Source organism: Grampus griseus (assembly GCF_964374135.1).
Source record: "Grampus griseus genome assembly, chromosome: 5".
NCBI classification, from domain to species: Eukaryota; Metazoa; Chordata; class Mammalia; order Artiodactyla; family Delphinidae; genus Grampus; species Grampus griseus.
Genome location: NC_138998.1, coordinates 88,083,289 through 88,108,927, shown reverse-complemented (window position 1 = coordinate 88,108,927; position 25,639 = coordinate 88,083,289). Strand labels below are relative to the sequence as shown.

The window sequence follows — 25,639 nt, the reverse complement described above, 5'->3', positions numbered from 1 at the left end:
TTCTTCTTTCTAATTTTTATTCAGTTGCTCTTTATTTTTTATTCAGGGCTGGATAAAAATAAACAAGAGTTATTACCCTAATGTCTGTATTAGCAATATTGATCCACTTATCCAGGTCAAAGTACTTAGAATAAACTCCATGGAAAACCGATGCCTCACTTAAGGGTGCCTTTGTTAAAGGGGAGTATTAACTCTTTTGCCCACAAGGAAAAGAAGTAAGTCAAAAAGGGCTTGTAATAACATTGATATTCATCAATATTTAATTGGGTTTTTTTTCCTGTTTTAGTCTGAACTTCTTCCTCCAAAAGCACAAAGCAATGAAATCAATATATGACTTAAACAGGAAAAGCACATAGTCTAACAGTTTAGCGCCTCTAGAGACACCCTCTAGATAAGACTCCTGCAGGATAAGATTGTACATTGAGTGTAAATGAACTGGAAGGCAGAACTCTTAAACACCAGGGTATGTCTCCCGCCAGTGGAAGCACAGAGCTGCACACCAAATGCTGACAAAAAGTTACACCCAGGACTCTCTTAACTTGATGGAAAAGAATACTAACGAAATATCCTTCCAGAGGTGGCAAGGAGCTAGAAAGAGTTAGAAGAAATGACAGCTACTAAGCTAAAAATTATCTATGTATCCAGTTTCACACATATATATTTAAGTAATTAAAAATGAATAAAGAATTTTAGAAAACTATCAAAAACTACCTGTTTTCCAAGAGGTTAGCGTTATTAGCACAAATCCAGATGTCATAAATTTCTTTTTCCTGATAATTAGTAGAGGGAGGCAAGACTCTCCATTTAAGGCAAAGATCTAAAATAATCAAAACAAAACCATGTACATACAAGAAAGACCACAATCAGAAGTGAATCTAACATAGTAAGATGTCAGGTTGCATATACCGAAAGTATGAGGTATTTCAATCCAAAGACAAGTGAATCCTTGATCATATACCATTATATTTGATGGCACAAATAGTTCGGGATTCTATGAGCTACCCTAGGATACCATCAATAAATTATTATTGTTGCTGCTGTTATTATTATTATCGCCATTATTGCTTAAGTTCTTTCCAGTTGGTTTCTACTAGTTTCAGCCAGAAGAATCTTAATAGGTCCCTCTTCACCTCTTCTCAAACCGTATGAAGACTTCCAGTGACCTGACTCTCCCATTTTTTCTGACCTATTATCTATCTGCCAACAATACCACTGTTCATCTCCAACCACATGACTAACATAACAAGGAAAATCAAGCTCTCTCTACCATTTACACATAGTTCCTTGCTCTGCATTTTTTTTTTTTTTTTAACATCTCTTATCCTACTCTCCAGTCTACAGTCTTAACTTCTTTATCTCTTTCTCCCTTTCAGTCCCTCCTGGGTTTTAGGACTAAGGCACGCTACTCTCCCCAGGCTATTCCTCACTTTAATCCTCAGTTCCCTCCAGACCCACTGTTAATGGCTCTTGGGTAAATACTTCCCTCTGCTCATAAAAGATGGAGGCAGTTTGCACAGTGGTTAAGAATCTGAATAGCCCAGAAAATTAAAGTTATGGCAAACTCACTCATTTTTGTAATTCCCACAACCAATATCTACATCTCACTGCATCTGGCAACACAACAGCAAGCACCAGTTTTTAATAGAGTAGCCCTCACATTAAATAAAACCATCATAGACTATATTGTACAGTTATGTTGTTAATTTTCCTTTGAAATGTAAAATATTTTAAGCTTTTTTTTTTTGGTCAAAAGTGGTAACATCTTAACATACAAATACAAACCTTTTTGTAGTTGTAAGATTTAGCTTATAAATCGTTCAAATTGAAGTGAAAGATTACCAGGTCATTGTTAATGACTTAGTCTATTACGAATATGTGTATTTTTGTAAAGGAAAAGCACTTGTAGATATTTAATCAGTACTATATGTCTGTTTTGAAGAAATAAAATGCTGCTTAGAGATTCTCTTTAAATATTTTTTATTTTTGTGCTCAAATGTATTTTCTGTTGATCTATGGAATGTTCTGTACAAAGCTGTATGGTTGTACTGTTGGGCTAGACACTTGTGTTTTTTAAAATCTGTACTTAGCCAAATGTATCTGACCATATTAAAATATAGTATCTTTGTTATTAAAAATTTGATTGCAAAAAAGAAAAAAAGAATCTGAATAGCTCCACAATGACTACCTCTATAACTCAGAAAAATTACTGCGCTATGTTTCAGCATCATCATCTGTAAAAAGAGATTAATATTACTACTTACCTAAAAGAGTTCCTGAGGATTATATGATATAAAAACAATGATAAAAGCCAACACTGCTAGGTATTATCTGTGATGGTTACTTTTATGTGTCAATTTGATGGGGCCAAGGGGTGTCTGGATAGTTGGTCAAACATTATTGTGAGTGTATCTGTGAAGATGTTTTGGATGAGATTAACATTTGAGCTGGTAGAATGAGTAAAGCACACTGTCTTCCCTAATATGGGTGGGCCTCAAGAAATCAGTTGAAGGCCTGAATAGAGGGAAAAAAAAAAAAAAGCTGACACTCTTGCAAGTAAGAAGAAACCTCTGACTGTCTTGAACTGAGACATCAGTTTTTTCCTGCCTTCAGACTAGAACTAAAACATCGGCTCTTCCTGGGTATTGAGCCTGTCAACATTCAGACTGGAACTACATCATCAGGTCTTCTGGTTCTCAGGCCTTAAGACTCAAACTGGAATTAAACCAATGGCTCTTCTAGGTCTTCAGCTTGCTGACTACAGATCTTGGGAGTTGTCAGCCTCCTTAATCATGTGAGCCAATTTCCTATAATTAATATCTATCTAAGTATCCATCCATCCGTCCATAAATCTATCTATCCTATTGGTTCTCTTTCTCTGGAGAACCCTAATACACTATCCCAAGCACTTAGTAAACTTTACATGTGTGAATTAATTGTATTTTCACAAAACTTCATGATGTAACTACAAATACTAACCTCATTTTATAAATAAGAAAACTGAGGCTTAGAGAAGTTAAGGAATTTACCCAGTTTCACACAGCTCTCAGGTACTGGAGATTGGATTCTGACAGTACCTTGCACATATCAAAAACACTGTCATTTTTAGCCAGTAATATTATCATCCAATAGGCTGTTGCATATAGTCATCAATTTCCTCAGCTATACCTTCTAAGCATCTGTCTGTCATTTGTGTTCCTCTTAAATCTCACTGCCATGCCTTTATTCAGACATTTACAGTTTCTCACCTGGATCCTGGATTATGCCAGTAGTCTCATCAGAGGTCTCACCCAACCTCTGCTCTAGCCCTCCTCCAAATCATCCTGCACTAAGCTGCCAGAGCAACCTTACTACAAGTGACATCTAACCAGTCAGGTCCTCTTTGGACCACCCCAGGCTCAAGGCTGGGGAGGTGTTCCCTTGGCCCTGTGTAAATAGCTACAGGGTGATATTTTGTTTGCTTGACCACCTTCCCCACTGAATGGCCGATTCCCTGCAGACAGTAGAGACACAAAATAAGTGTTCAATGCTTCAATGATATCACTCTCCTTCTGAAAAACTTCTGGTGCCTCTCCATTGCTTATTAAAGTAAAAACTCCTTATCCTGGCATTCAAGGCCATTTAACATGTTTACTCAACCTAACAGTTTTGTCTTTTGTTATTTATTCATCATTCATTCAGTCAGTAGTCAATTACTAAGTACCTACTCTTATTTAACATAGTGTTAAGTATTAAAAATAGAAAAATGACTGTTTCTATTATCCACCACAAAAATATTAGCTGAAGTATACACCTGATATTAGCACAGATTTCCAGCTACGTCTCTGCCCTTCAAAAGTCTACTTTAAACACCATGGCAAAGCTACCTCTGTCATGAAGCCTTGCTTTAATCTCCTCCTCTCCCCTTTCTTTGAACCCTCAAACAACTTTGGGCCTCTTTTACATCATTTACACTATTTTCACCTCTATTACAATTATTTTCATACTCATCTTAACCTTTCTCCTAGACCCTAATCTCCTTGGAAGCGAAAACCCTGTCTTACCCACCTTTGTCTTCCTCATGCCCTATTTTTTAAAAGAACAACTTGCATATTAGGCTCTCACTAAAAGTTTGCTAATTGGAATGAAATTTAACACTCACCACACTGAATAATGAATGGGATGGCCATGGCCTGTCTTCTTTGATATTGAATAGAATCTGAAGATTTCTCCATGTCCTTATTATTCAGGTATCCAAGTTCATTCCAAAACAATGTTAGATTTCTATTACCTAAAAAAAAAGAAAGAAGAAAGCAGGCAAAGAATAATGAAAGAAAATAAAATCAGTAAGATAAAGATGATAAGCAAAGGGAAATTTGGATATAAACACAATGTATATACAATACGATCTTGAACATGTAAAAACTAATACATATACAAAAATAAGTGATTAAAATATTTGACACTGGTTTCCTCTGGGTATGGGTGAAATTTGTCTTCTGCTTTATACTTTCTTACATTTTTCCAAACTATATGTAATAAATATGCAACATCTTTATAATAAAACTGAACACAATTGCAGTTATAAAAATAATACACACTTTTATTGTTGCAATAAAATACATTGACACTTAAAGCTTTTTTCTTAAATACTCCTAGGAGAGACTGCACTGATTAAACTTAAAAGCCACCCTTAAGACTATTGATACAAATATTTATCATCTTGTCTCACAGTCAGAGTTTTATTTTATCTCTGGTTCCCTTCTCTTCCAGTCTCTATTGTTTATGCCCTACCCTTGCCCTAGATTCTAAACTTCCTCCTTGCTTAGAACAGTACTTGTCATGGAGGCCCATTCAGGAGTCCTCCTTAAGAGGCTGTATTCTTATCTGTTGATCCAGCAATTGCACTGCTAGGAATCTTCCCTACAAACATATAACACAATGGCCATATATATCATAGCACTGTTTGAATAGAAAACAAAAAAACAAACAAAAAAAAACCCTGGAAACAAGGTAAAAGTCCAGAATAGGGAACTGATAAATCCCATTTTCAAACAAGTGAACATTAGATAAACTTTAAAACACAGAGTTAGAGCTAAATATATTATTGCATCAAGATCTCCAAGACAGAGTTTTAATAATAATTTTTTTAAAAGATGTAAAACAGCAAACCTAGTATAATCAGCTTTTGTAATGTAAAAACAGAGCATATACGTATAAAATTTTGAAGGGCACACTTTTCTTTTCCTAAAAGGACACAAAAGAAAGTTTTAATAGTGGATACCATTGGAGAAAGGACAGAAGTAGAGAGGAAGGCAGGGGAAGGTACTTTCACTTTTCTTTTTTTACTTTCTGAACACTTTGAGTATTTTTACATGTGCATGTATTACTTTAAAAATACTTTTTTGAAAAAAGCACCCACATTTACCGTTCTGTCCAATATGGTAACCAACTGGCCACATGTGGCTACTGAGCATTGAAATGTGGCAGATACAGAACATTTCATCAATGTACAAAGTTCAAAGAGTAATATTCTAAAATATATACCTTGGAAATAAAATATACGAAATAGGGCCAGCCTTACATCAACCTTAACAATTGACTGTGTAATCCAGGCAAAATACCAATAAACGTCTTTACACCTTCCTGTACCTTTTAAAATTTAGGTTCAGAATGCTATGTGCCTTTAAGACCAGCAGGGAAGGAACTCAGTGTTCAAAAGGGGCTTTGCAATTGAGCTGGGCTGACAGCTACCCTCACAAATTCCTGGGTCTCTTACCTTGTTCCTTCACAAAATCCCTACCAGCTCTTGCCTCAGATTTCCCTTTGGATTCTGCTTCTTGGGCTTCTCTCAACTCAGACTTTTGGTTTTCTGCTCCTGGCTCAGCATTTGGTATTGGCCCAGCCCAGACTCCACTTCTTTGCTGCACACCAGATCCGGAAACACTCTTTAGTGTCTGGAGAGGGCTCGTGAGACCTTGTTCTCTGATTTCCACATGAACTACTCAGTTCTTATTATGTCAAGGCAGGAAGTACTGTAGATTAAAGTCAGGTGACTTTGAGTGCTGTCTACCACAGATTTATTGTGTAATTGCGGGAAAGCCGTAAATTTTCTTATCCATAAAGTGAGTGTTAACAATAACTTGCCTTACATGGTTATCACTAAGAATAAATATGAAGGTGCATTAAAAACAGTAGTGTTGTGCAGAAATTTAAGTTACTGCTGTTCTGTATTTGTTCTCTCTCTAAATGTTACTTCCCCAAGAAGACCTCACCTTTGCAAACAAGGAACTGTGCTTTAACACTATGCATGCCCTCAACTCAGAGCTCAGCAACCTGCACCTAATAAGCCCTCAAAAAATCTTGCTGCCATTCTTGATAAAATAGCTCATTAATGTTTTGTTTGGATAAAATGGAAGCGAAATAGCATCTCTCCCTGAAAATATTGACTAATCACAGTTAACACAACCCAGCAAACTTATAAAACGAACATCAACTGTGAATCCCAAAATAAACATTTTAAGAGCGATAAAACTACTAGCATGTTAGAAACACAGACACATGCCTCTCAAGGGTGGGGTGATACCTGCTCTGTGGTCACACCACTCTTACAATGCTTACACGTTACATTTCAGTTCACTTTATGTCTATTTTCCCTCTAGAAAGTGAAATCCTTGAAGACAATGGCTATATTTAGGATCTTGCTTTCAGTAGCTGACACTCAGAGCTTAATGTTTATTTATAAGACTAAATAATACTAAAGAATTACTGGCTATCAAAGATATAAATGAGAACACTCAGTAGCCCAACATCTAATGACCAGGACTGATAGAAGATATTATACTATTCAAAGTAGATATCAGGACAAAGGAAATAAATAACCAGAGATATTCAATCTGGGAATCAGAAATTGCTTTTCCTAACTGCCAATGGAACTTTTTTTTTCCTTCAGATAGCAGCTACTCCAATATGCATAATTTATAATATGTTATTAAAACAAATTTCCATGGAGTGGACCCTGAAGACTAGGTAGATGCTTCAGCAAGTGGATAAGTAAGTTGGCCAGACCAGAGAAACGGCAGTAGGAGGAAACATATCACACCAGTGTCTGTTTTCTTTCATGTGTTACTCAGTCTCTAGAGATTTATACAACTAACCTGAGAAAAAAATTCCTCCCATACAAGGGAACCCCCAAAAGTCTATCAGTGGATTTTTCAGCAGAAACCTTATAGATCAGGCAAGAGTGGGATAATATAATCAAAGTGCTGAAAGAAAAAAATAACCTGCCAACCATGAATACATTACCTGTATTGAAGCTATCCTTCAGAAATGAGGGAGAAATAAAGAATTTCCCAAACAAAAGCTGAGGGAGTTCATTAATAGACCTGCCTTACAAGAAATGCTAAAGGGAGTTCTTCAAGCTGAAATGAAAGGAAACTAATTAGTAACTTAAAAATGTTAAAATATAAAACTCACTGGTAAGGGTAAGTATATAGTCAAATTCAGAATACTCTAATTCTATAATGATGGTATATAAATCACTTAACTCTAGTATAAAGGTTAAAAGACAAAGTATTAAAACCATAGCTACAATATTTATTAATGAATACACAATATTAAAATATGTAAATTGTGAAATAAAGAACATAAAATGCTTGTGGGGGGAGGGAGTAAAACAGTTGAGTTTTATATGTGATAGAAGTTAAGTTGTTGTAAACTTAAAATTGACTGTTATAACTATAACATGTTTTATGTATGCCTCATAACCACAAAGCAAAAACCTATAGCAGATGTACAAAAGATAAAGAGAAAGGATTCAAAGTATAATACTACAGAAAATTATCATATCACAAAGGAAGAGACCAAGAGAGGAAGAAAGAAACAAAGGAACTACAGAATAGCCAGAAAACAATTAATAAGATGGCAATAGTAAATCCTTATCTATCAATAATTACTTCAAATATAAGTGGATTAAATTCTCCAATCAAAAGATGTAAAGTGACTGAATAGATAAAAACCAAGACCCAACTACATGATGTCTATAAAAGACTCACATCAGTTTTAAGGCCACACATAGGCTCAAATTGAAGTGATGGAAAAAAGATACCATGCAAATGGAAACCAAAAGAGAGCATGGGTAGCTATACTTATATCAGACAAAACATACTTTAAGTCAAAAACTGTAGGAAGAGAAAACGAAGGTTATTATTTAACGATAAAGAAGCTGATTCATCAAGAGGCTATTAATAATTGTAAATACATACACCCAACATCAGAGCACCTAAATACATTAAGCAAATATTAACAGATCTAAAGGGAGAAATAGACCACAATGCAATAATAGTAGGAGTCTGCATTACCCTTCTTTTAACAATGGATAGGTCATCCAGAGATAAAATTATAAGAAAAAATGGACTTGAACTATACATTAGATAAAATGGACCTAACAGACATACACACAATATTTCACCCAATAGCAACAAAATAAACATTCTTCTCAAATGCATATGGAATATTCTCCAGGATAGATCATATGTTAGGTCACAAAATAAATCTTAACAAATTTACAAGGATTGAATCATATCAAGTATCTTTTCTGACCATAATGAAACTAAAATAATCAACAAGAGGAAGAAAGCTGGAAAATTCACAAATAGGTGGAAATTAAATAATGGACTACTGAACAACCAAGGAGTCAAAGAGGAAATCAAAAGGGCAAAGGAAACAACCCATTTACCATCACATCAAAAAGAATAAAATATCTAGGAATAAATCTACCTAAGGAGGCAAAAGACTTATACTCTGAAAACTATAAGACACTGATGAAAGAAACTGAAGATGACACAAACAAATGGAAAGATATACCATGTTCTTGGATTGGAAGAATCAATATTGGTAAAATGACCATACTACCCAAGGCAACCTAAAGATTCCATACAGTCCCTATCAAATTACCAATGGGGTTTTTCATAGAACTAAACAAATAATTTAAAAATTTGTATAGAAATACAAAAGACCCTGAAGAGCCAAAGCAATCTTGAGAAAGAAGAACAGAGCTGGAGGAATCAGGTTGCCTGATTTCAGACTATACTACAAAGCTACAGTCATCAAAACAGTATGGCAGTGGAACAAAAACAGAAATAGAGATCAATGCAATAGAACAGAAAGCCCATAAATAAACCCATGCATAGCGATAAACACCTACATTAAGAAACAAGAAAGATCTCAAATAGCCTAATTTTATACCTCAAGCAGGTAGAAAAAGAACTAAGCCCAAGTTAGCAGAAGGAAAAAAAGAGCAAAGATCAGAACAGAAATAAATGAAATAGAGAACAGAAAACAATAGAAAAGATCAATGAAACTAAGAGCTGCTTTTTGAAAAGATAAACAAAAATGTTAAACTGTTAATAAGACTAGCTAAGAAAAACAGTGAAGACTCAAATAAAGTCAGAAATGAAAGAGGGGACATTACAGCTGATACAACAGAACTATCAATACAAAGGATCTTAAGAGACTGCTATGAACAATTATATGCCAACAAATTATATAACCAAGAAGAAATGGGTAAATTCCTAGAAACATACAAACTACCAAGACTGAATCATGAAGAAATAGAAAATATGAACAGACCAAGAGTGAGTAAAAAGATTGAATCAGTAATCAAAAATCTCCCAGCATTTTTTGATTGGGTTTTTTTTTTTTTGATATTGAACTGGATGAGCTGTTTGTATATTTTGGAGATTAATCCCTTGTTGGTTGCTTCATTTGCAAATATTTTCTCCCATTCTGAGGGTTGTCTTTTTGTTTTCTTTATGGTTTCCTTTTCTGTGCAAAAGCTTTTAAGTTTAATTAGATCTCATTTGTTTATTTTTGTTTTTATTTCCATTACTCTAGTTGGTGAATGAAAAAAGATCTTGCTGCTATTTCAAAGAGTGTTATGCCAAAGTTTTCCTCTAAGAGTTTTATAGGGCCTGGCCTTACATTTAGGTCTTTAATCCATTTTGAGTTTATTTTTGTGTATGGTGTTAAGGAGTGTTCTAATTTCATTCTTTTACATGTAGCTGTCCAGTTTTCCCAGCATCACTTATTGAAGAGACTGTCTTTTTCTCCATTATATATTCTTGCCACCTTTGTCATAGATTAGGTGACCATAGGTGCATGGGTTTATCTCTGGGCTTTCTATCCTGTTCCATTGATCTATATTTCTGTTTCTGTGCCAGTACCATACTGTTTTGATGACTGTAGCTTTGTAGTACAGTCTGAAGTCAGGAAGTCTGATTCCTCAGCTCCATTTTTCTTTCTCAAGATTGCTTTGGTTATTTGGGGTCTTTTGCGTTTCCGTACAAAAAATGGGCATAAGATCTAAATAGACATTTCTCCAAAGAAGACATACAGATGGCCAAATAGCACAGGAAAAGATGCTCAACATCACTAATTAGAGAAATGCAAACCAAAACTACAATGAGGTATCACCTCACACCAGTCAGAATGGCCATCACCAAAAAATCTACCAACAGTAAACGCTGGAGAGGGTGTGGAGAAAAGGGAACCCTCCTACACTGTTGATGGGAATGTAAATTGGTGTAGCCACTATGGAGAACAGTATGGAGGTTCCTTAAAAAACTAAAAATAGAACCACCATATGACCTAGCAATTCCACTCCTGGGCATATACCCAGAGAAACCCATAATTTGAAAAGATACATGCACCCCAATGTTCATTGCAGCACTATTTACAGTAGCCAGGACATCTAAGCAACCTAAATGTCCACCAACAGAGGAATGGATAAAGAAGATGTGGTACATACATACAACGGAATATTACTTGCCATAAAAAAGAATGAAATAATGCCATTTACAGTAACATGGATGGACCTAGAGATTGTCATACTGAGTGAAGTAAGTCAGACACAGAAAGACAAACATCATATGATATCACTTATATGTGGAATCTAATAAAAAGGGTACAAATGAACTTATTTATAAAACAGAAGTAGAATCACAGATGTAGAAAACCAACTTATAGTTACCAGGGGATAAGGGGCAGGAGGGATAAATTGGGAGACTGGGATTGACATATACACACTACCATATATAAAATAGGTAACTAATAAGAACCTGCTGTATAGCACAGGGAACTCTACTCGATACTCTGTAATGGCCTATATGGGAAAAGAATCAAAAAAAAAAAGTGGATATATGTATATGTATAACTGATTCACTTTGCTGTACACCTGAAACTAACACAACATTGTAAATCAACTATATGTCAATAAAACATTTTTTTAAAAATCTCCCAACAAATAAGAAGCCCAGGACCAGATGGCTTCAGTGGTGAATTTTATCAAACATTAAAGAAATGAATATGTATCCTTCTCTATCTCTTCTGAAAAACTGAAGAGGAAGACACCCTTCCAAACTCATTTTATGAGGTCTGTATCACCCTGATTCCAAAACCTGGTAAGGACATTATAAGGAAAGAAAAGTATAGGCTAATATCACTGGTGAACATAGATGCAAAAATCCTCAACGAAACAAAGCAAACCAAATTCAACAGAACAATAAAAGGATCATGCGGTATTTATCCCTGGATGCAAAAACAGTTCAACATACATAAATCAATAAATATGACACACTACATTAATGGAATGAAGACTAAAAATCATATGATCATCTCAATAGGTACAGAAAGAGCATTTGACAAAATTCAACACCACTTTATGATAAAAACTCTCAACAAATGAATTATAGAAACTATGTACCTCAACATAATGAAGGCCATAGACAACAAGCCCACAGCCAACATCATACTCAACAGTGAAAAGTTAAAGTTTTTCTTCAAGGTCAGGAATAAGACAAGGATATCCAATTTTGCCACTTCTATTCAACATAGTACTGGAAGTCCTAACCAGAGCAATTAGTCATGGAAAAAGAAATAAAAGGCAACCAAATCAGAAAGGAAGAAGTTAAAATTTTCTCTGTTTGCAGATGACATAATAGTATATATGCAAAACCTAAAGACTCCACCAAAAAACTAAACAAGGAATTCAGTAAAGTTGCAAGATTCAAAATCAACATACAAAAATCAGTTGCATCTCTGTCACTAACAATGAACTATCTGACAGAGAAATTAAGAAAGCAATTTCATTTACAATAGTATCAAAAACAATAAAATACTTAGGATTAAATTTAACCACGGAGATGAAAGACCTATACACTGAAATGTATTGACTGACGAAAAACACTGAAGACATAAATAAATGGAAAGATATCCTGTGTTCTTTGATTGAGAGAATATTTGATTGACCAGTGGAATAGAATAGAAAGCCTAGAAATAAACCTACACATATATAGCCAACTAATCTCTGACAAGGGTGCCAAGAACATACATAAAGAACATTCTTTTCAATAAATGGTGGGAAAACTGGATATACTCACAAAAGAATGAAACTATTTTATACCACTCATAAATATTAACCCAAAATGAATTAAAGACTTAATTGTAAGACCTGAAACCATAAAGTTCCTAGAAGAAAACATACAAAAAGCTCTCCTTAACATTGGTCTGGGTGATGATTTTTTTTTGATATGATACTAAAAGCACAAGCAAAAAAAAAAAAAAAGTGGGACTATATCAAACTGCAGTCTCTATATAGCAAATGAAACAATCAAAAAAATGAAAAGGTAACATACAGAAGGGGAGAAAATATCTGCAAGTAATTTATATGATAAGGGGTTAATACCTAAAATGTACAAAGAACTCACACAACTGAATAACAACAAAAAAACTCTTACTGAAAAATGGGCAAAAGACCTGAATAGACAGTTTTCCAAAAAAGACATACAAATGGCCAACAGGTACATGAAAAGGTACTCAACATCACGAATAATCAGGGAAGTGCAAATCAAAACCACAATAAGATATCACTTCATACCTGTTAGGATGGCTATTATCAAAAAGAGAAGATAAAACAAATGTTGGGGATGTGGAGAAAAGGGAAGCCTTGTGCACTGTTGGTGGGAATGTAAATTGGTATGAGCATTATGGAAAACAGTATGGAGTTTCCTCAAAAATTAAAAATATAACTATTATATGATCCAGAAACCCACTTCTGGGTATACATCTGAAGAAAATGGAATCGGTATCTTGAGAAGATATTTGCACTCCCATGTTCATTGCAACATTAGTCACTACAGGCAAGATATGGAAATATGGAAACCACCTAAGTGTCCAACGACGGTTGAATGTTGAAGAAAATGGTGTGTGTGTCTGTGCACATGTGCGCTAGAGAGAGAATAAAATATTATTTAGCCAAAAATGTTGAAGATCCTGCCATTTGCTATAAGAATGAATGTGGAGGTCATTACTACTAAATGAAATAAGCCAGACAACAATATATGATATGACTTATATGTGGAATCTAAAAATAATAATAATAAAGTTGAACTCATAAAAACAAAAAGTAGAATGGTGGTTGCTGGCAACTGTGGGCCAGAGGTAATGGGGAGAGGTTGGTCAAAGGGTACAAGCTTTCAGTTATAAACTCAGTAAGTTCTGAGGATCTAATGTACAGCATGGTGACTATAGTTAATAATACCATATTGCACTACCTGAAATTTGCTAAGAGGGTAGATCTTAAGCATTCTTACCCCCCACACATGCAACAAGGTAACTGTGTGACGTGACAGATGTTTTAATTAACTTGACTGTGGTAAATATTTCACAAATATTTCATGAATTGTCATGTTGTTCACTTTATAAACATACATGATTTTTTTTTTGTCAATTATAGCCCAATAAACCTGGAAAAAAATTCTTGTCTATCCTAGTCTAGCAAGAAATAGTAAAATTAATAATAAAATTTATTAAACTAGGTTGGCCTTAACATATGAAGTGGTATACAATTATGGATATTTTTAATATATGGTTTTAATAAACTATTTTTTGTTAATGTGTATTAATGAAGGTTTTTAAATTGCCCTTTCATCAAGAAGAAAATTAAGAGCAAAAAAGTGAAATTTCAAAATATGAAAAAGTACTTGACTTTTAAAAATACATCTTAAATATTTCCACCCAATGGAGAATGTTATGTAGGTAACACAAAATTTATTAATTTCATAATTATATTATTTTAACAATCTCAAGGTATTCTGATTTCAAAATTTAGTTTACATTTATAAACAGGAAATATTTATAATATTCAAAATTATAGAATACATACCTTGAGACTTTTGTTTGAATAATCAACAAGCTTGTTAAATTAATGGAATAATCAGGGATCAATGCACACAATTAAAGTCCTGATTTCTAGAATAAGTATCTGAGAAAAGCTGTGAAAATTTAATTTATTGCTATGTATGGAGTACTGTATTCAGAAGATTCCTAACATTTAAATTAATTTGATTAATTTTTCAGAAGCCTCTTAAAACCAGGGAAAAATAGTGGGAACTAGTGCAATAACTTACTAAAAAAATTGTCAAAACCCAGTAACTAAAAGAGCAGTTCACATAGATTTTGCCTCTTAAAAAGAGGAGAAATGTAACAGCCTCCTAGATGTCAGTTTCGTATCTATTCATAGAATGTATAATGACATTCAGGGAATCAGTTAGCCAAGTGGAGAAGTAATAAAATTCAGTAATAAACTACCAAAGCAAAGCTTTGATGCTTTCAATCAAAATAAGGAAACCTAAAACAGTTTATGAAATCAAAGCACCAGGAAAATCTTAAGATGGAGAAGGTATTTAAATGAGGTCCCTGCCTTCAGGTAGCTCTGCGTCTAAATAGATGATTATATTCGATTTTCAAAGATCTCAAATAGAAATTACACATCCATTCTCAGAGGACTGTTGATCATACCTCTTCCTCTGTTGAATATTGTCCTGTTTGTCATTACCTTAGCTAAGCTAGACATGAGACTCTTGCTAAGCTGATTCATGGTGTGATCATTTATGGCATCTCTGGGTTAGGGACAGCAAACTGGTTTCAACTGATACGCCAACTCCCATCAGCTGGTAGTGAAGCCTGTACACTCTTGAGGCCAGCGGCCAATTATCAGGAAGAACTGCCATGATGGCTAGAGAATGTGTGGTGCATTTGAGATGAGAGAAGGCCTATATGATCACTTCCCAAAGAACTCTATTTAAATTGATGCGAGATGGGGGCTTCCCTGGTGGCGCAGTGGCTGAGAGTCCGCCTGCCGATGCAGGGGACACGGGTTCGTGCCCCAGTCCAGGAGGATCCCACATGCTGCGGAGCAGCTGGGCCCATGAGCCATGGCCACTGAGCCTGCGCGTCCGGAGCCTGTGCTCCGCAACGGGAGAGGCCACAACAGTGAGAGGCCCGCGTACCGCAAAAAAAATAAAAAACCAAAAAAATTGAGCCGAGATGAAACAAGGCAAGATGTCTTCAGTGGTGCTGAAGGTGCTTCCAGCGCCATTCTTTCTCTTGGCTCGTGGATGTGGCGGAGTGGGGTTGGGTCAGTCTCATGGTACAGTACAGTCAATGGCAGAAGTAGGTGGCAGCTGCAGTCAGAATACCTTACCTTCTCCACTCTACCGTGAACACAGCAGACTCCACAGACTCCAGGAATCTGCGGAGGTGGTCCAACTTCATAGTAAGGTCATTACTTCACCTGACAATGCCGCATCATTTTCGCTTGTTCCATATCAGCTGCTTCCCACTAGGATCTCCTTAAGCTGCAAAAATGATTTCAGAACCACCCCCTGCTCCCGACTTGAGAAAATACATGATGACAAAAATAAATAAATAAATCATGAATTTAATCATACTTTTGTGTGATTTTACATCTTACTACTCACAACTACATCTATACGTATTTGAAAAACTGTAGCACGTACATGTACAAGACATAATGCCATCTTAGACAATCACTGGTAGCCAGGGATTCAAGGACTCCAAGCCACCCTCTAAGGTCCCCTAGGGCTTCCTGCCTACCAGTTCAGAACCACATCATTCTGCACACTGGAGACTAGAAGGAAGATGGATGGAGGTCTCAGGGTACAAACTTTCAAAAACAAACCTCAGGAGACTTAGGTTTCTACTGGTTCTTTCCTTATAAAGGAACAATTTTACTTTCCCTTTTTAGGTTATACTTTTATTTCGTCATGTTCATAGCTTTCTTTAGATATACTCATTTTTCTTATTCTTTCTAAAATGTGGAAATCAAAATTAGACATAATAACAGAAATATATTCATAAAACATTGTGTTATCATGGGCAATAGCCTAGTTAGTTACCTAAGTCTCCTCAATACCTGGATTAGCATAATTTTTCTTTCTACCAGGACTCTCTTTACCTTACTCAGACATACACAAAGCCCCCTAACTGACTTAATGGTCTCAAAAGTGTAAAGACTCTTTTTGCTGTTGTTAATACAACTTGTGTTTAATTCTGATTGCACTGTCTTAATATCAGAGTCATTAGATACAACTTACTCTTTCTGCTAAGGTACACATATACAGACTAATGAAGAGAGTTTTGAGGTCTTGCTTCTGGTATGGCAGAGAAAAATCAAAGTGTAAGAATCCAAGTGTATTTAATTCCAGACAAAAGAAGAAGGGCTGGCTTTTTCATATTTTATTTGCAATATACGTGAGATCTTCTGAGATATTTTAGCAAGAAACTTCATTGTAGATGTAAAAAATGTCATTATCATGATAACAATACAAGTGCAGTCAGAAAGAAAAGGAAGCGTAAGTGCTGTCAATGGTGATAATTTCAATTACCAGGTGAAAGCAGTGTAAATGGATAAAATCTAAGAATGTGATCATTTTTAAAAAACAGAAATCTATCCACTGAACTCCTGAACCATCCTGCTGTTTGCTGGGAGCTGGCACAAAGTAACAATTTTAAACAGAATACATATTTATGCCATATAAATCAGTTAGGCAAATGTCTATAATTTTTTAAATATTTTAATTGTATCTCTAATTCCTCTCAAATCAAGCTTTCAGCCAACGTAATTTGTTTAGTCATATAGAGTTCTATTGTTTCTGCTCTCAAATAGTAAATTACCAACTAACATGGGTAACCAAATAGTAGATGAAAAAAGTTTTTCTTTACAGAAGTATTAGAGTTAATAATCAAAGAAAATACGAAAGAATTAGAATATAAGATTTTGGAAGTCTTAAGGGATCTGAGCTTTGATCATTAACTGTTAATATCATTAAAAGAGAGACAATCGAATGACTTATGGCTCCTGATAGAACACACTACCACGTCTGAAGCATCTTGATGAAACAGCAACAAAAAAACACGTCTGAATTTGGTCAAGCTGCTAGATTCTACCAATTTACAGAGAAATAAACAGAATGGAAGAATCTGTTAAACTACACCCAGTAATTCAGTCAGCAAAATTTAAACCATGAAAACTATAAGACAACCAACTCAGTTTTTCCTACAAATAAATTCCCCTTGCCAAAAAAAAAAAAAAAAAGAGAGAGTGAGCAGTAAAGAGAAATATGAGGATGGGGTAGAGGGGCTATGAATTATAATAGAAAATAATTCGAAATATAAAAGATAGGCAGGATATTTTTATGGTATTAAGTATTGGGCTTCTCTGGTGGTACAGTGGTTAAGAATCCGCCTTCCAATGCAGGGGACAAGGGTTCAAGCCCTGGTCCGGGAAGATCCTGCATGCCGCGGAGCAACTAAGCCCATGCACCACAACTACTGAGCCTGCACTCTAGAGCCCGCAAGCCACAACTACTGAGCCCGTGAGCCACAACTACTGAGCCCATGCACCACAAGTAGAGCTTGTGGTGTCACACACCTAGAGCCTGTACTCCGCAACAAGAAAAGCCACTGCAATGAGAAGCCCACACACTGCCACAAAGAGTAGACCCCGCTCGCTGCAAGTAGAGAACGCCCGTGCACAGCAACAAAGACCCAACGCAGCCAAAAATAAATAAATTTATTTAAAAAGTTTTTCCATGTTAAAAAAAAAATACACACACACACACACACACACACACACACACACACACACACGGATATAATTATAAAGTGTCTGGAATGTCCTTCATAACCCAGTTGTGGGGGAGTAGGTGGGAGCATGGATAAAACCAGTTTGCCCAGAAGTTGATAACTTTTGAGGTTGGATGAAGGGTTTACGGATTTCATTTTCCTTAAATCTGTCTAATTTTGCAATTTCCCATATATATTAGTTTACTAAGGCTGCCATAACAAAACACCACAGACTGGGTGGCTTAAACAACAGAGATTTATTTCCTCACAGCTCTAGAGGCTGAAAGCCCAAGATCAACCTGTTGGCAGGTTGGTTTCCTGTGAGGCCTCTCTCCACCTTCTCACTGTGTCCTCACATATTCTTTTCTCTGTGCACACCCATCCCTGGTGTCTCTTCACGTGTCCACATTTCCTCTTCGTATAAGGACACCAGTGACATTGGATAGGGCCCAGCCTAACTGCCTCATTTAAAATTAATCACCCCTTTAAAGGTCCTATCTCCAAACACAATCACATTCTGGGGGTTTCTGGGAGTTAGGACTAAAACATGTGAATTCAGGTGAGGCACAATTCAGCCCATACCATCATAATAAAAATGTTTTTAAATAAAAGATAAAATACATGTTTTAAAAATACAATAGAATAAATATATAAAGTCCGTAACTTCAAAAACTGAATTTAAAAAAATGACTTGTTTCTCAACCTACACTTTCAAATAAACTTGTCTCAAGCCTCATCTTTCAATACTTACACAGGCCTCCTCACTCAACGTGTGTATCCCTAGCAGAATGTTGTGTTTCACTTTTCTTGAAGTGCCTTCCTGAGATCTCAGAGACTTAAGAATATAATAAGAGAAACAAAATTTTGTTGTGAGCAGCTAGCTACATCTAGCTACTGGACTGTTATGGGCTGAACATCTGTGTCCCTCCTAAATTCCTATGTTGATGCCTAACTCCCAAGGTGATGGTATTTGGAGGTGGGGCCTTTGGGAAGTAACGAGGTCACTAGGGGGAGCCATCATGAATGGGATTGGTGCCCTTATAAGAATAGGGCAGAGAGCTCACTCACTCTTTTTCCACTATGGGAGGATACAACAAGATGTCAGCAGCCTGCAAACTGGAAGAAGGGCTCTCACCAGAACCCAACCGTGCTGGCACCCTGATCTTGGACTTCCAGCCTCCAAAGCTATGAGAAATAAATTTACGTTGCTCATAAACTGGTCAGTCTATGGTATCTTGCTATAGCAGCCCAAGCTAAGGCATAGAGAGTTATCTATTTTTAAAAGAATTATTCATCTAACAAATATTATCCCTTACTTTCAAAATTACACAAACTGAAAAACTAATATGGTTAATTGTCCTCACCCAGTGTCCCAATTCTACCTCATTGGAGGTCATCGGTGGAGGGCCAAGTGCTTGATTTCTGTATCCAGTGCAACAGGATTTAAATAAAATCAGAGAGAAAATACTGGCCAAACCTAACATATCAGGAAGAATAGCACATTAGGTAAAAGTCACCATTAGATTCCAAAAATGGTCCTGACAACATGAAAAAAATGAGCCTAATAAGGTGATAACATTTAATAGGAATAAATGTAGGATTCTACACTAGGGTCCAAAAACACTTACTGGAAAAATATAAAAGATGTATGGCTTAACAAGAACACACATTAAACATTTTATTAAGAACTTTAATTGGTAATAAAGATACTGAGGGTCAATAATGTGCTTACTCAGAATATATTAGGCTATAGCAACAGAATTACAACTTAAAGAGATGATGATCCCATTTTATTCAAGTTTTCATCTGAACCTTTTGTTTCCAGGTAATAGACTTCACAAAAAATAATGTGAAAATGGTGAATATATTTAATGCCTTGTCAAATAAAGAATAACAACAGAACTTGGAAATGTTAGGATAATATAAGACTGAAGAGAGACAGAAAACTTCAAAGAGAGGGCTGTCATTTGAAAAGGCTTTAGACCTATCCTTCCTGGCCCCAAGGGGGAGAACGAGGTTACCCTTGCTAACTCCTCCTTGAGGCCTTCTCTGGGCTCTAAACTGTGAGCTCCTGATCACTGGCTCCCACTTCTTCTCTGTTGGGCACCAATCCCATTTCTAATTGTGAAATTGCATTAGCCCTGCTAGACTGTAAATTCCCAGAAAGGGTGGACCACATCTGATGTGTTGGTCCTATAACACTCCATGCCTGGCACAGACGAATGAGTAAAAGAACATATGAGAAACAGATTTGACATTAACATGAAAATGTATTTTCTAACACAATTGTGCAAAGATTCATGGGCTGCCTCAAGAAGTAGCATTTTTTCTTTCATGGAAAACCCTTGTTCAGGCTTAAAGTGGCTTCCACTTGCCTAGGGCAGAGGTGCGTGAGGTAGAGGGGAATTAAAGCATGGGGTGGGAGGTAGTGACTCAATTAAATGATTTTTAACCTTCTTACCAACCTGAAGCCCTATGGTTTGAGTGTTGCTAGGAAAGACTGTGCTTATTACATCAGAGATTTCATTTTAGCACGTCAGCTATATTCTGATCCATTTCGGAAAATTTTAGTAATACACTTCTACGTAATCGCTGCTGCTCGAACTCAAATTTCATTTGATATTTCCCTCTATCTTCTTCTTCTCCTTCTCTCCCTATTCCAAAAAGCTGCTGATTAATATTTCCATTTTACTGTAAGGATGCATAAAGTTTCAGAAAACATAGTAGCAGACAGTGAGGTGAGGACAGACTCAGAGACAAGAAAAACACTTCTGAGATTCTTAGCATGAACTGTGCCAAAAGTAAATGCAGATTTGACAAATGACACAAAAGTCATCACCTCTCCATTCCCCTTTCTGCTGATTCGATTTTTACAAGGGCCCAATTTTCCACAGAAACTGATCAGACTTGCAGCAAATACAAAGACTACATCTTTTATTTATAAGGCAAAAAATCTACCCAAATACTTTTCATTAAAATGCGTGTCCTGGAATACTAGCTTTCAGAGTATTAGTCAAGCATTACATAACTTTGCTTACTCCTGTGGGAATTAATAAGCAAAGACCTTGAAGGTCAATCTCCTCAGCACAGTTCCTGAGTCTACCAGTCCTGACCTTGATCACTTGATTCAGTTTGATAATGATGTCTGGGGATGAAATCGTGAGATACGTGAGCAAATGCACATGCTCACTGTCCTTTCTCCACTCTCTGCTTTCCTTCTAGAGGAACATCTTTTGTGAGAGTATCCTCTAGCCCTAAATCAATTCATAGACAATTACGGAATTAGGAAATCAACACGTTATTAACCACTAATAATTACAATACAAATATAACTTACTAATCTTGAATCTTATTACATCTACTGAGAACGTTTTGAAAAAGTTAGGTAGATAAGATAGAAATAGAAAGTTACATACGGGGGGAAGGCTGGCACGTCACACCCTGGAGTTGAGAGTACAAAGTTGGGAGGCTACCCACACTCCACACAAAGGAGCTTCCAGAGAAAATATGAGGATGGGGGAAGTGACATAATTTTCAAATGCTCAGCGTTTTCTTTCTGAACCATGTCCTGCTAGCATTTAAAGACCAGCAAGTAGATCATTGATTTATACCACCTCACCCTGTATATTCCTATGTGTTCTACAGCTTTAAGCACAGCCAGCCAAATAATGTAGTCATTCCTACATTTAGTATAACTTCAAACATGTCTCTGAGAAAAAAAAAAACACGTGAAAAAGTATGCCTATGCTAAGCAAAAGATGTACTCTTCAGAGAAGTGCTCCTTAAACTTCAGTGCGCATACACATCCCCTGGAGATTTTGCTAACATGCAGATTTTAGTCCAGTAGTTCTGGGGTGGGACCTGAGATTCTGCATTTATAACAAGCTCTCAGGTAATGCTGATGCTGCCGGTCCACAGACCACACTCTGAGGAGGCTTTAGACTGTGACAGGAAAATCCAGTCTGGGCAGGAAATCTGTGCCCTCAACGTCATTCCCCCTTTACATTTTTTCCCCTGAGTTCCTGCACTCTTTCCTGTTTCACTGGTATGAGAAAATTTCAGAACCAAGCAGAGTGGGTACAAAAGAAAAGAAAATATTCTAAGATTACAACTTCAAATGGGATAATAATAAGATGTTAAGTTGTCTCAAGGTTAGAGACATAATTTTTGATATGCATGAATTATACATACTTCATGCAATTCACTGAACAAATACACAGTAGCCTATTTCTCTCCATAAATGAAGCCCTATGTCTGCATAATTTAAAGGAAGTTTATTTAATTAATGCACAGCACACCACTGTTCAGGTATCTCTGGAGAGTGAGGTGATCTGAAAAAGTCAAATTTTCCAGATAACTAAAGTTTATCTTTTTACGTTTCCAAGCATATGTACTTTAGTGATTTTTTTCATCTAAATCTTTCTGGAGTTAACATATTGAAGATTTATTAGATATACAAAACATGGTTTAATATATCTACAATTATCCAGGGTCAACAATGATTATTCTACAGCATGATATAACAATACTGCAGGTGCTACTCACGTCCATGTGGGACTCTGTGCAACTCCTACACAGTAGAGTCCTAGAGTGTCCTTTGGGGGTTTCTCAGCCTATTTCCAGCAAACTTCTGCCCCCTCTCTACATGATCAGCTGCCACTTCATAGTGCTCTCTGATTGCCCTCCTCTTAGAATTTTTAATCTGCTGCTTTATTTTTCATGTAATATTCTGGGGAAGATTTTAAGACTAATTTCCTTTATGTTTGTTTTTTTAACGCAGGCACTCTCTTCCAGGGTTTGGGGTTACTGGTTACCCGAATCAGTACAATCATTCCAGCTTAAAGACATCACCAAGTTAATCTCCCATTAAGTATCTCTTACTATGACTACTGAATACTCACTAATTCCAGTGTCCTTACAGTACTGGACCAAGTATCGTCCCATAACTTTTAGAAGATGATTATACTCTTGGACATTGAGAAATCCCTGCTTATTATGGGATGGTTCCATGACCTCCAAGGGTATATCAACAATTCCAACCACACCTGCATCAAGTCTGGAAGAATAAATACATATAGAAATTATATGAAATTGAGCTAAGGAAACAAAAAGCTAATAATATACCCTCATCTTTCAAAATCAAATTTTTAAAAAACAAATTCAGTCATTTGGTCCAAACCATGTCAAAGTTAACAAGTTATCTTACAATTGTACTTTTTAATGTAAGTCTACGGTTATCCTAGTTGTGCTTGGTCCCATAATACAAAATCTCTTAATACATCATTACTGAATTAATATGACTCCTTTTCCAAACCTATAACCTGACATGGGGAGTCAAGGTGGGTGGGAAGAGGAGGCCATTTAGCAATAAACATCCCTAACAATCCCTTACAGCAATAAACTGACATGGTCCTGTTAATAATATGAGCCAGTCACTTTTTTCATCCTCATTTCACCTGTCGGGTTGGATGTCTCCTCATCATTGCAGAGGTACACAGGTGCCCAGTGGGAATATATGGGCTGTAATATCTGAGAAGTAACAGCCTGATGGATAAACGCAATTTTTTTTTCACATTTTTAGCAGCTCATGATGTATGTAGCTGGGATATTCTGCTTAGTGCTATAACCTGTTGAGGGAAAGGGCATCCAGAAGTCTAGCTCTTCAGGGGCTCCCCAGTGCCCGCAGCCTGGCACACAAGTCACACCTTCCCAATCTGGGGCCGCTGCCCATCATGTTTTTCATTACTTTCCCCTTCCACCCTGCCCTCCCTTCAGCCAGTCATTCTGTTAAGTCTGAATTTGAGCATCATTTCTTCCAGGAAACCTAACTTAAATTCCCCCAGTTTCATTTACTGCCCCTCCTAAGAGGCTTTTTGCACCTGATACTTGCCTCTAACATATATTTGTTCATTCATCAATTCATTCACGCTCAGCACCTGGCCCTATTCGAGGAACTTAGGAATACGTTATGAATAAGAAAGACAAGGTCCCTGTTTATGAAGTTTCTCTTCTATTAAAGGATGACAACCATTAAGGGTGATAAGGGCATTTCAGATGGCAATAAGTTGGTATAAGGAAAATACAGCAGGTGCTGTAATCTGCGAAGAGAGAAAAGGTAGAGGGGGTGATGGCAGGGGCTGATTTTAATTAGACAGTCTAAGAAGACCTTCCTGTGGAGCAGACTTCAGAGCTGGTGCCTGAGTGACATGCTAGGACCAGCAGTAAGAAGATCTGAGGACAGAAGGTTCAAGGCAGAGGGAATAGCAAATGTCAAGGCCCTAAGGCAGGAACAAGCTTAGGATGTCAAAGGAACAGGGAGCCTGCTGGTATGAGGGGAACGCAGGCAGAGTCTGGGGATGGGTGGGGTGTGTCCCAGAGCCAGGCAGCAGCCAGATCACTGGCAGACTATGAAAACCAGTTCTATTCTACATGCACTGGGATTTTAAGCAAGAGAATAAACTAATTTATGTTTTAAAAGATCATTCTTGCTGTTCCCATACAATAATAAATACGTATTTATACATTTGTCCATCTCACTGGACTATAAGTTCCTTAGCAAAAGGTAGTAGGTTTTCAACATTTTGTCTGCAGAGCTTAGTACAGTGCCTGGCACAAGATACTGCAATACAAGTGCTTGTTGAATGAACAAATGAGTGAATCACTAATTCCTTGAGAGTGAGGGAACAAGATGAAAAACGGTCCCCCTGAGCCATCCTACTGCTCGCGGTTATCCTGTCTGACTCTGTGCTTTTCTATGGTCTCTCTTCGGGACTCTACATAATTCAGGAGAGCAGCTTGTGGAGTTTCAGACCCACCACTGGGAAAGCACCAGAATGTATTACTCTGGGATCGAAGCAGGCTGAAGAGTGTTAAGAATATACGCTCATGCAGGTAACTGGCAGGAACTCATACATGCAGGGGCTGCACAAAATGTTAACAGGGCTGTGGTATAAGACTATGGATTTTTCTTTCCTAAAATTTCTTTACTCTGCTTATATTATTTTTTAATTGGTGAAATATCAGAAACTTAACCCTAGTAGATGGCACAAGAAATGGTAAAGTTTCCAAAAGCGTGCTTTTTCCTTAGAGCAGGCACACAGCTCCACTGACATTATAAATTAGGCAGATGAATGCCTGCACACTGATGGGAAGGGTGGATGGGGGCTATGACACCTGCTCCCATTATGATTAATCACTTAACTCCACAGACAAAAGATTACTGCAACTTCCCTCATCCTGCCTGTGCCTCTGAAAACAAAAACATACTTACGAGGACTTCAGTTTCAACTGTGGGCCCACTTTCTCATGCATTTTGATCAAGCGGTTATTACTGTAAATGAACATCCCGGCTTGGCTTCGGTTTTCTATGTTCACACCAAAGAATAGGGTGAGTGTCCTTGCCTTTTTTAATTCTCTAGCATTACATTTAGAAAGTGAAAAAAATATATTAATAAAAATATACAGTTTACAAACTGTTAATAAACAAACTCAGAAGATAAATATCAAAGGAACTATATACATAAAATATAGAGATATTTTGCAAAACTTAGTAAGCAGACTCGGTATCTCTGTATGGCCAAGTATTTTGCATAAACACGATAGGCAATAACAATACCAGTCAAACACAAGCACTCTGATTCAAAAATGAGTTTGCCAATTTAAATTTACAAGAACTAGA

The 25,639-nt window shown here is 36.6% G+C and overlaps 1 protein-coding gene across 1 annotated transcript in view; it reads right to left on the bottom strand.

Annotated features, from left to right (window-relative positions):
- The window catches only part of MORC1 (MORC family CW-type zinc finger 1), a gene marked incomplete at its 3' end in the record, with an annotated part of 179,097 nt that overhangs the window by 78,712 nt on the left and 74,746 nt on the right, over window positions 1-25,639 (bottom strand). Inside the window, exons 13-16 of the mRNA XM_082655264.1 lie at window positions 25,232-25,375; window positions 22,863-23,017; window positions 4,139-4,267; window positions 712-817 (exon numbers count right to left, since the gene is read on the bottom strand). Coding sequence (XP_082511390.1) covers window positions 712-817; window positions 4,139-4,267; window positions 22,863-23,017; window positions 25,232-25,375 — 534 coding nt within the window. The remainder of the gene's footprint in view (window positions 1-711; window positions 818-4,138; window positions 4,268-22,862; window positions 23,018-25,231; window positions 25,376-25,639) is intronic.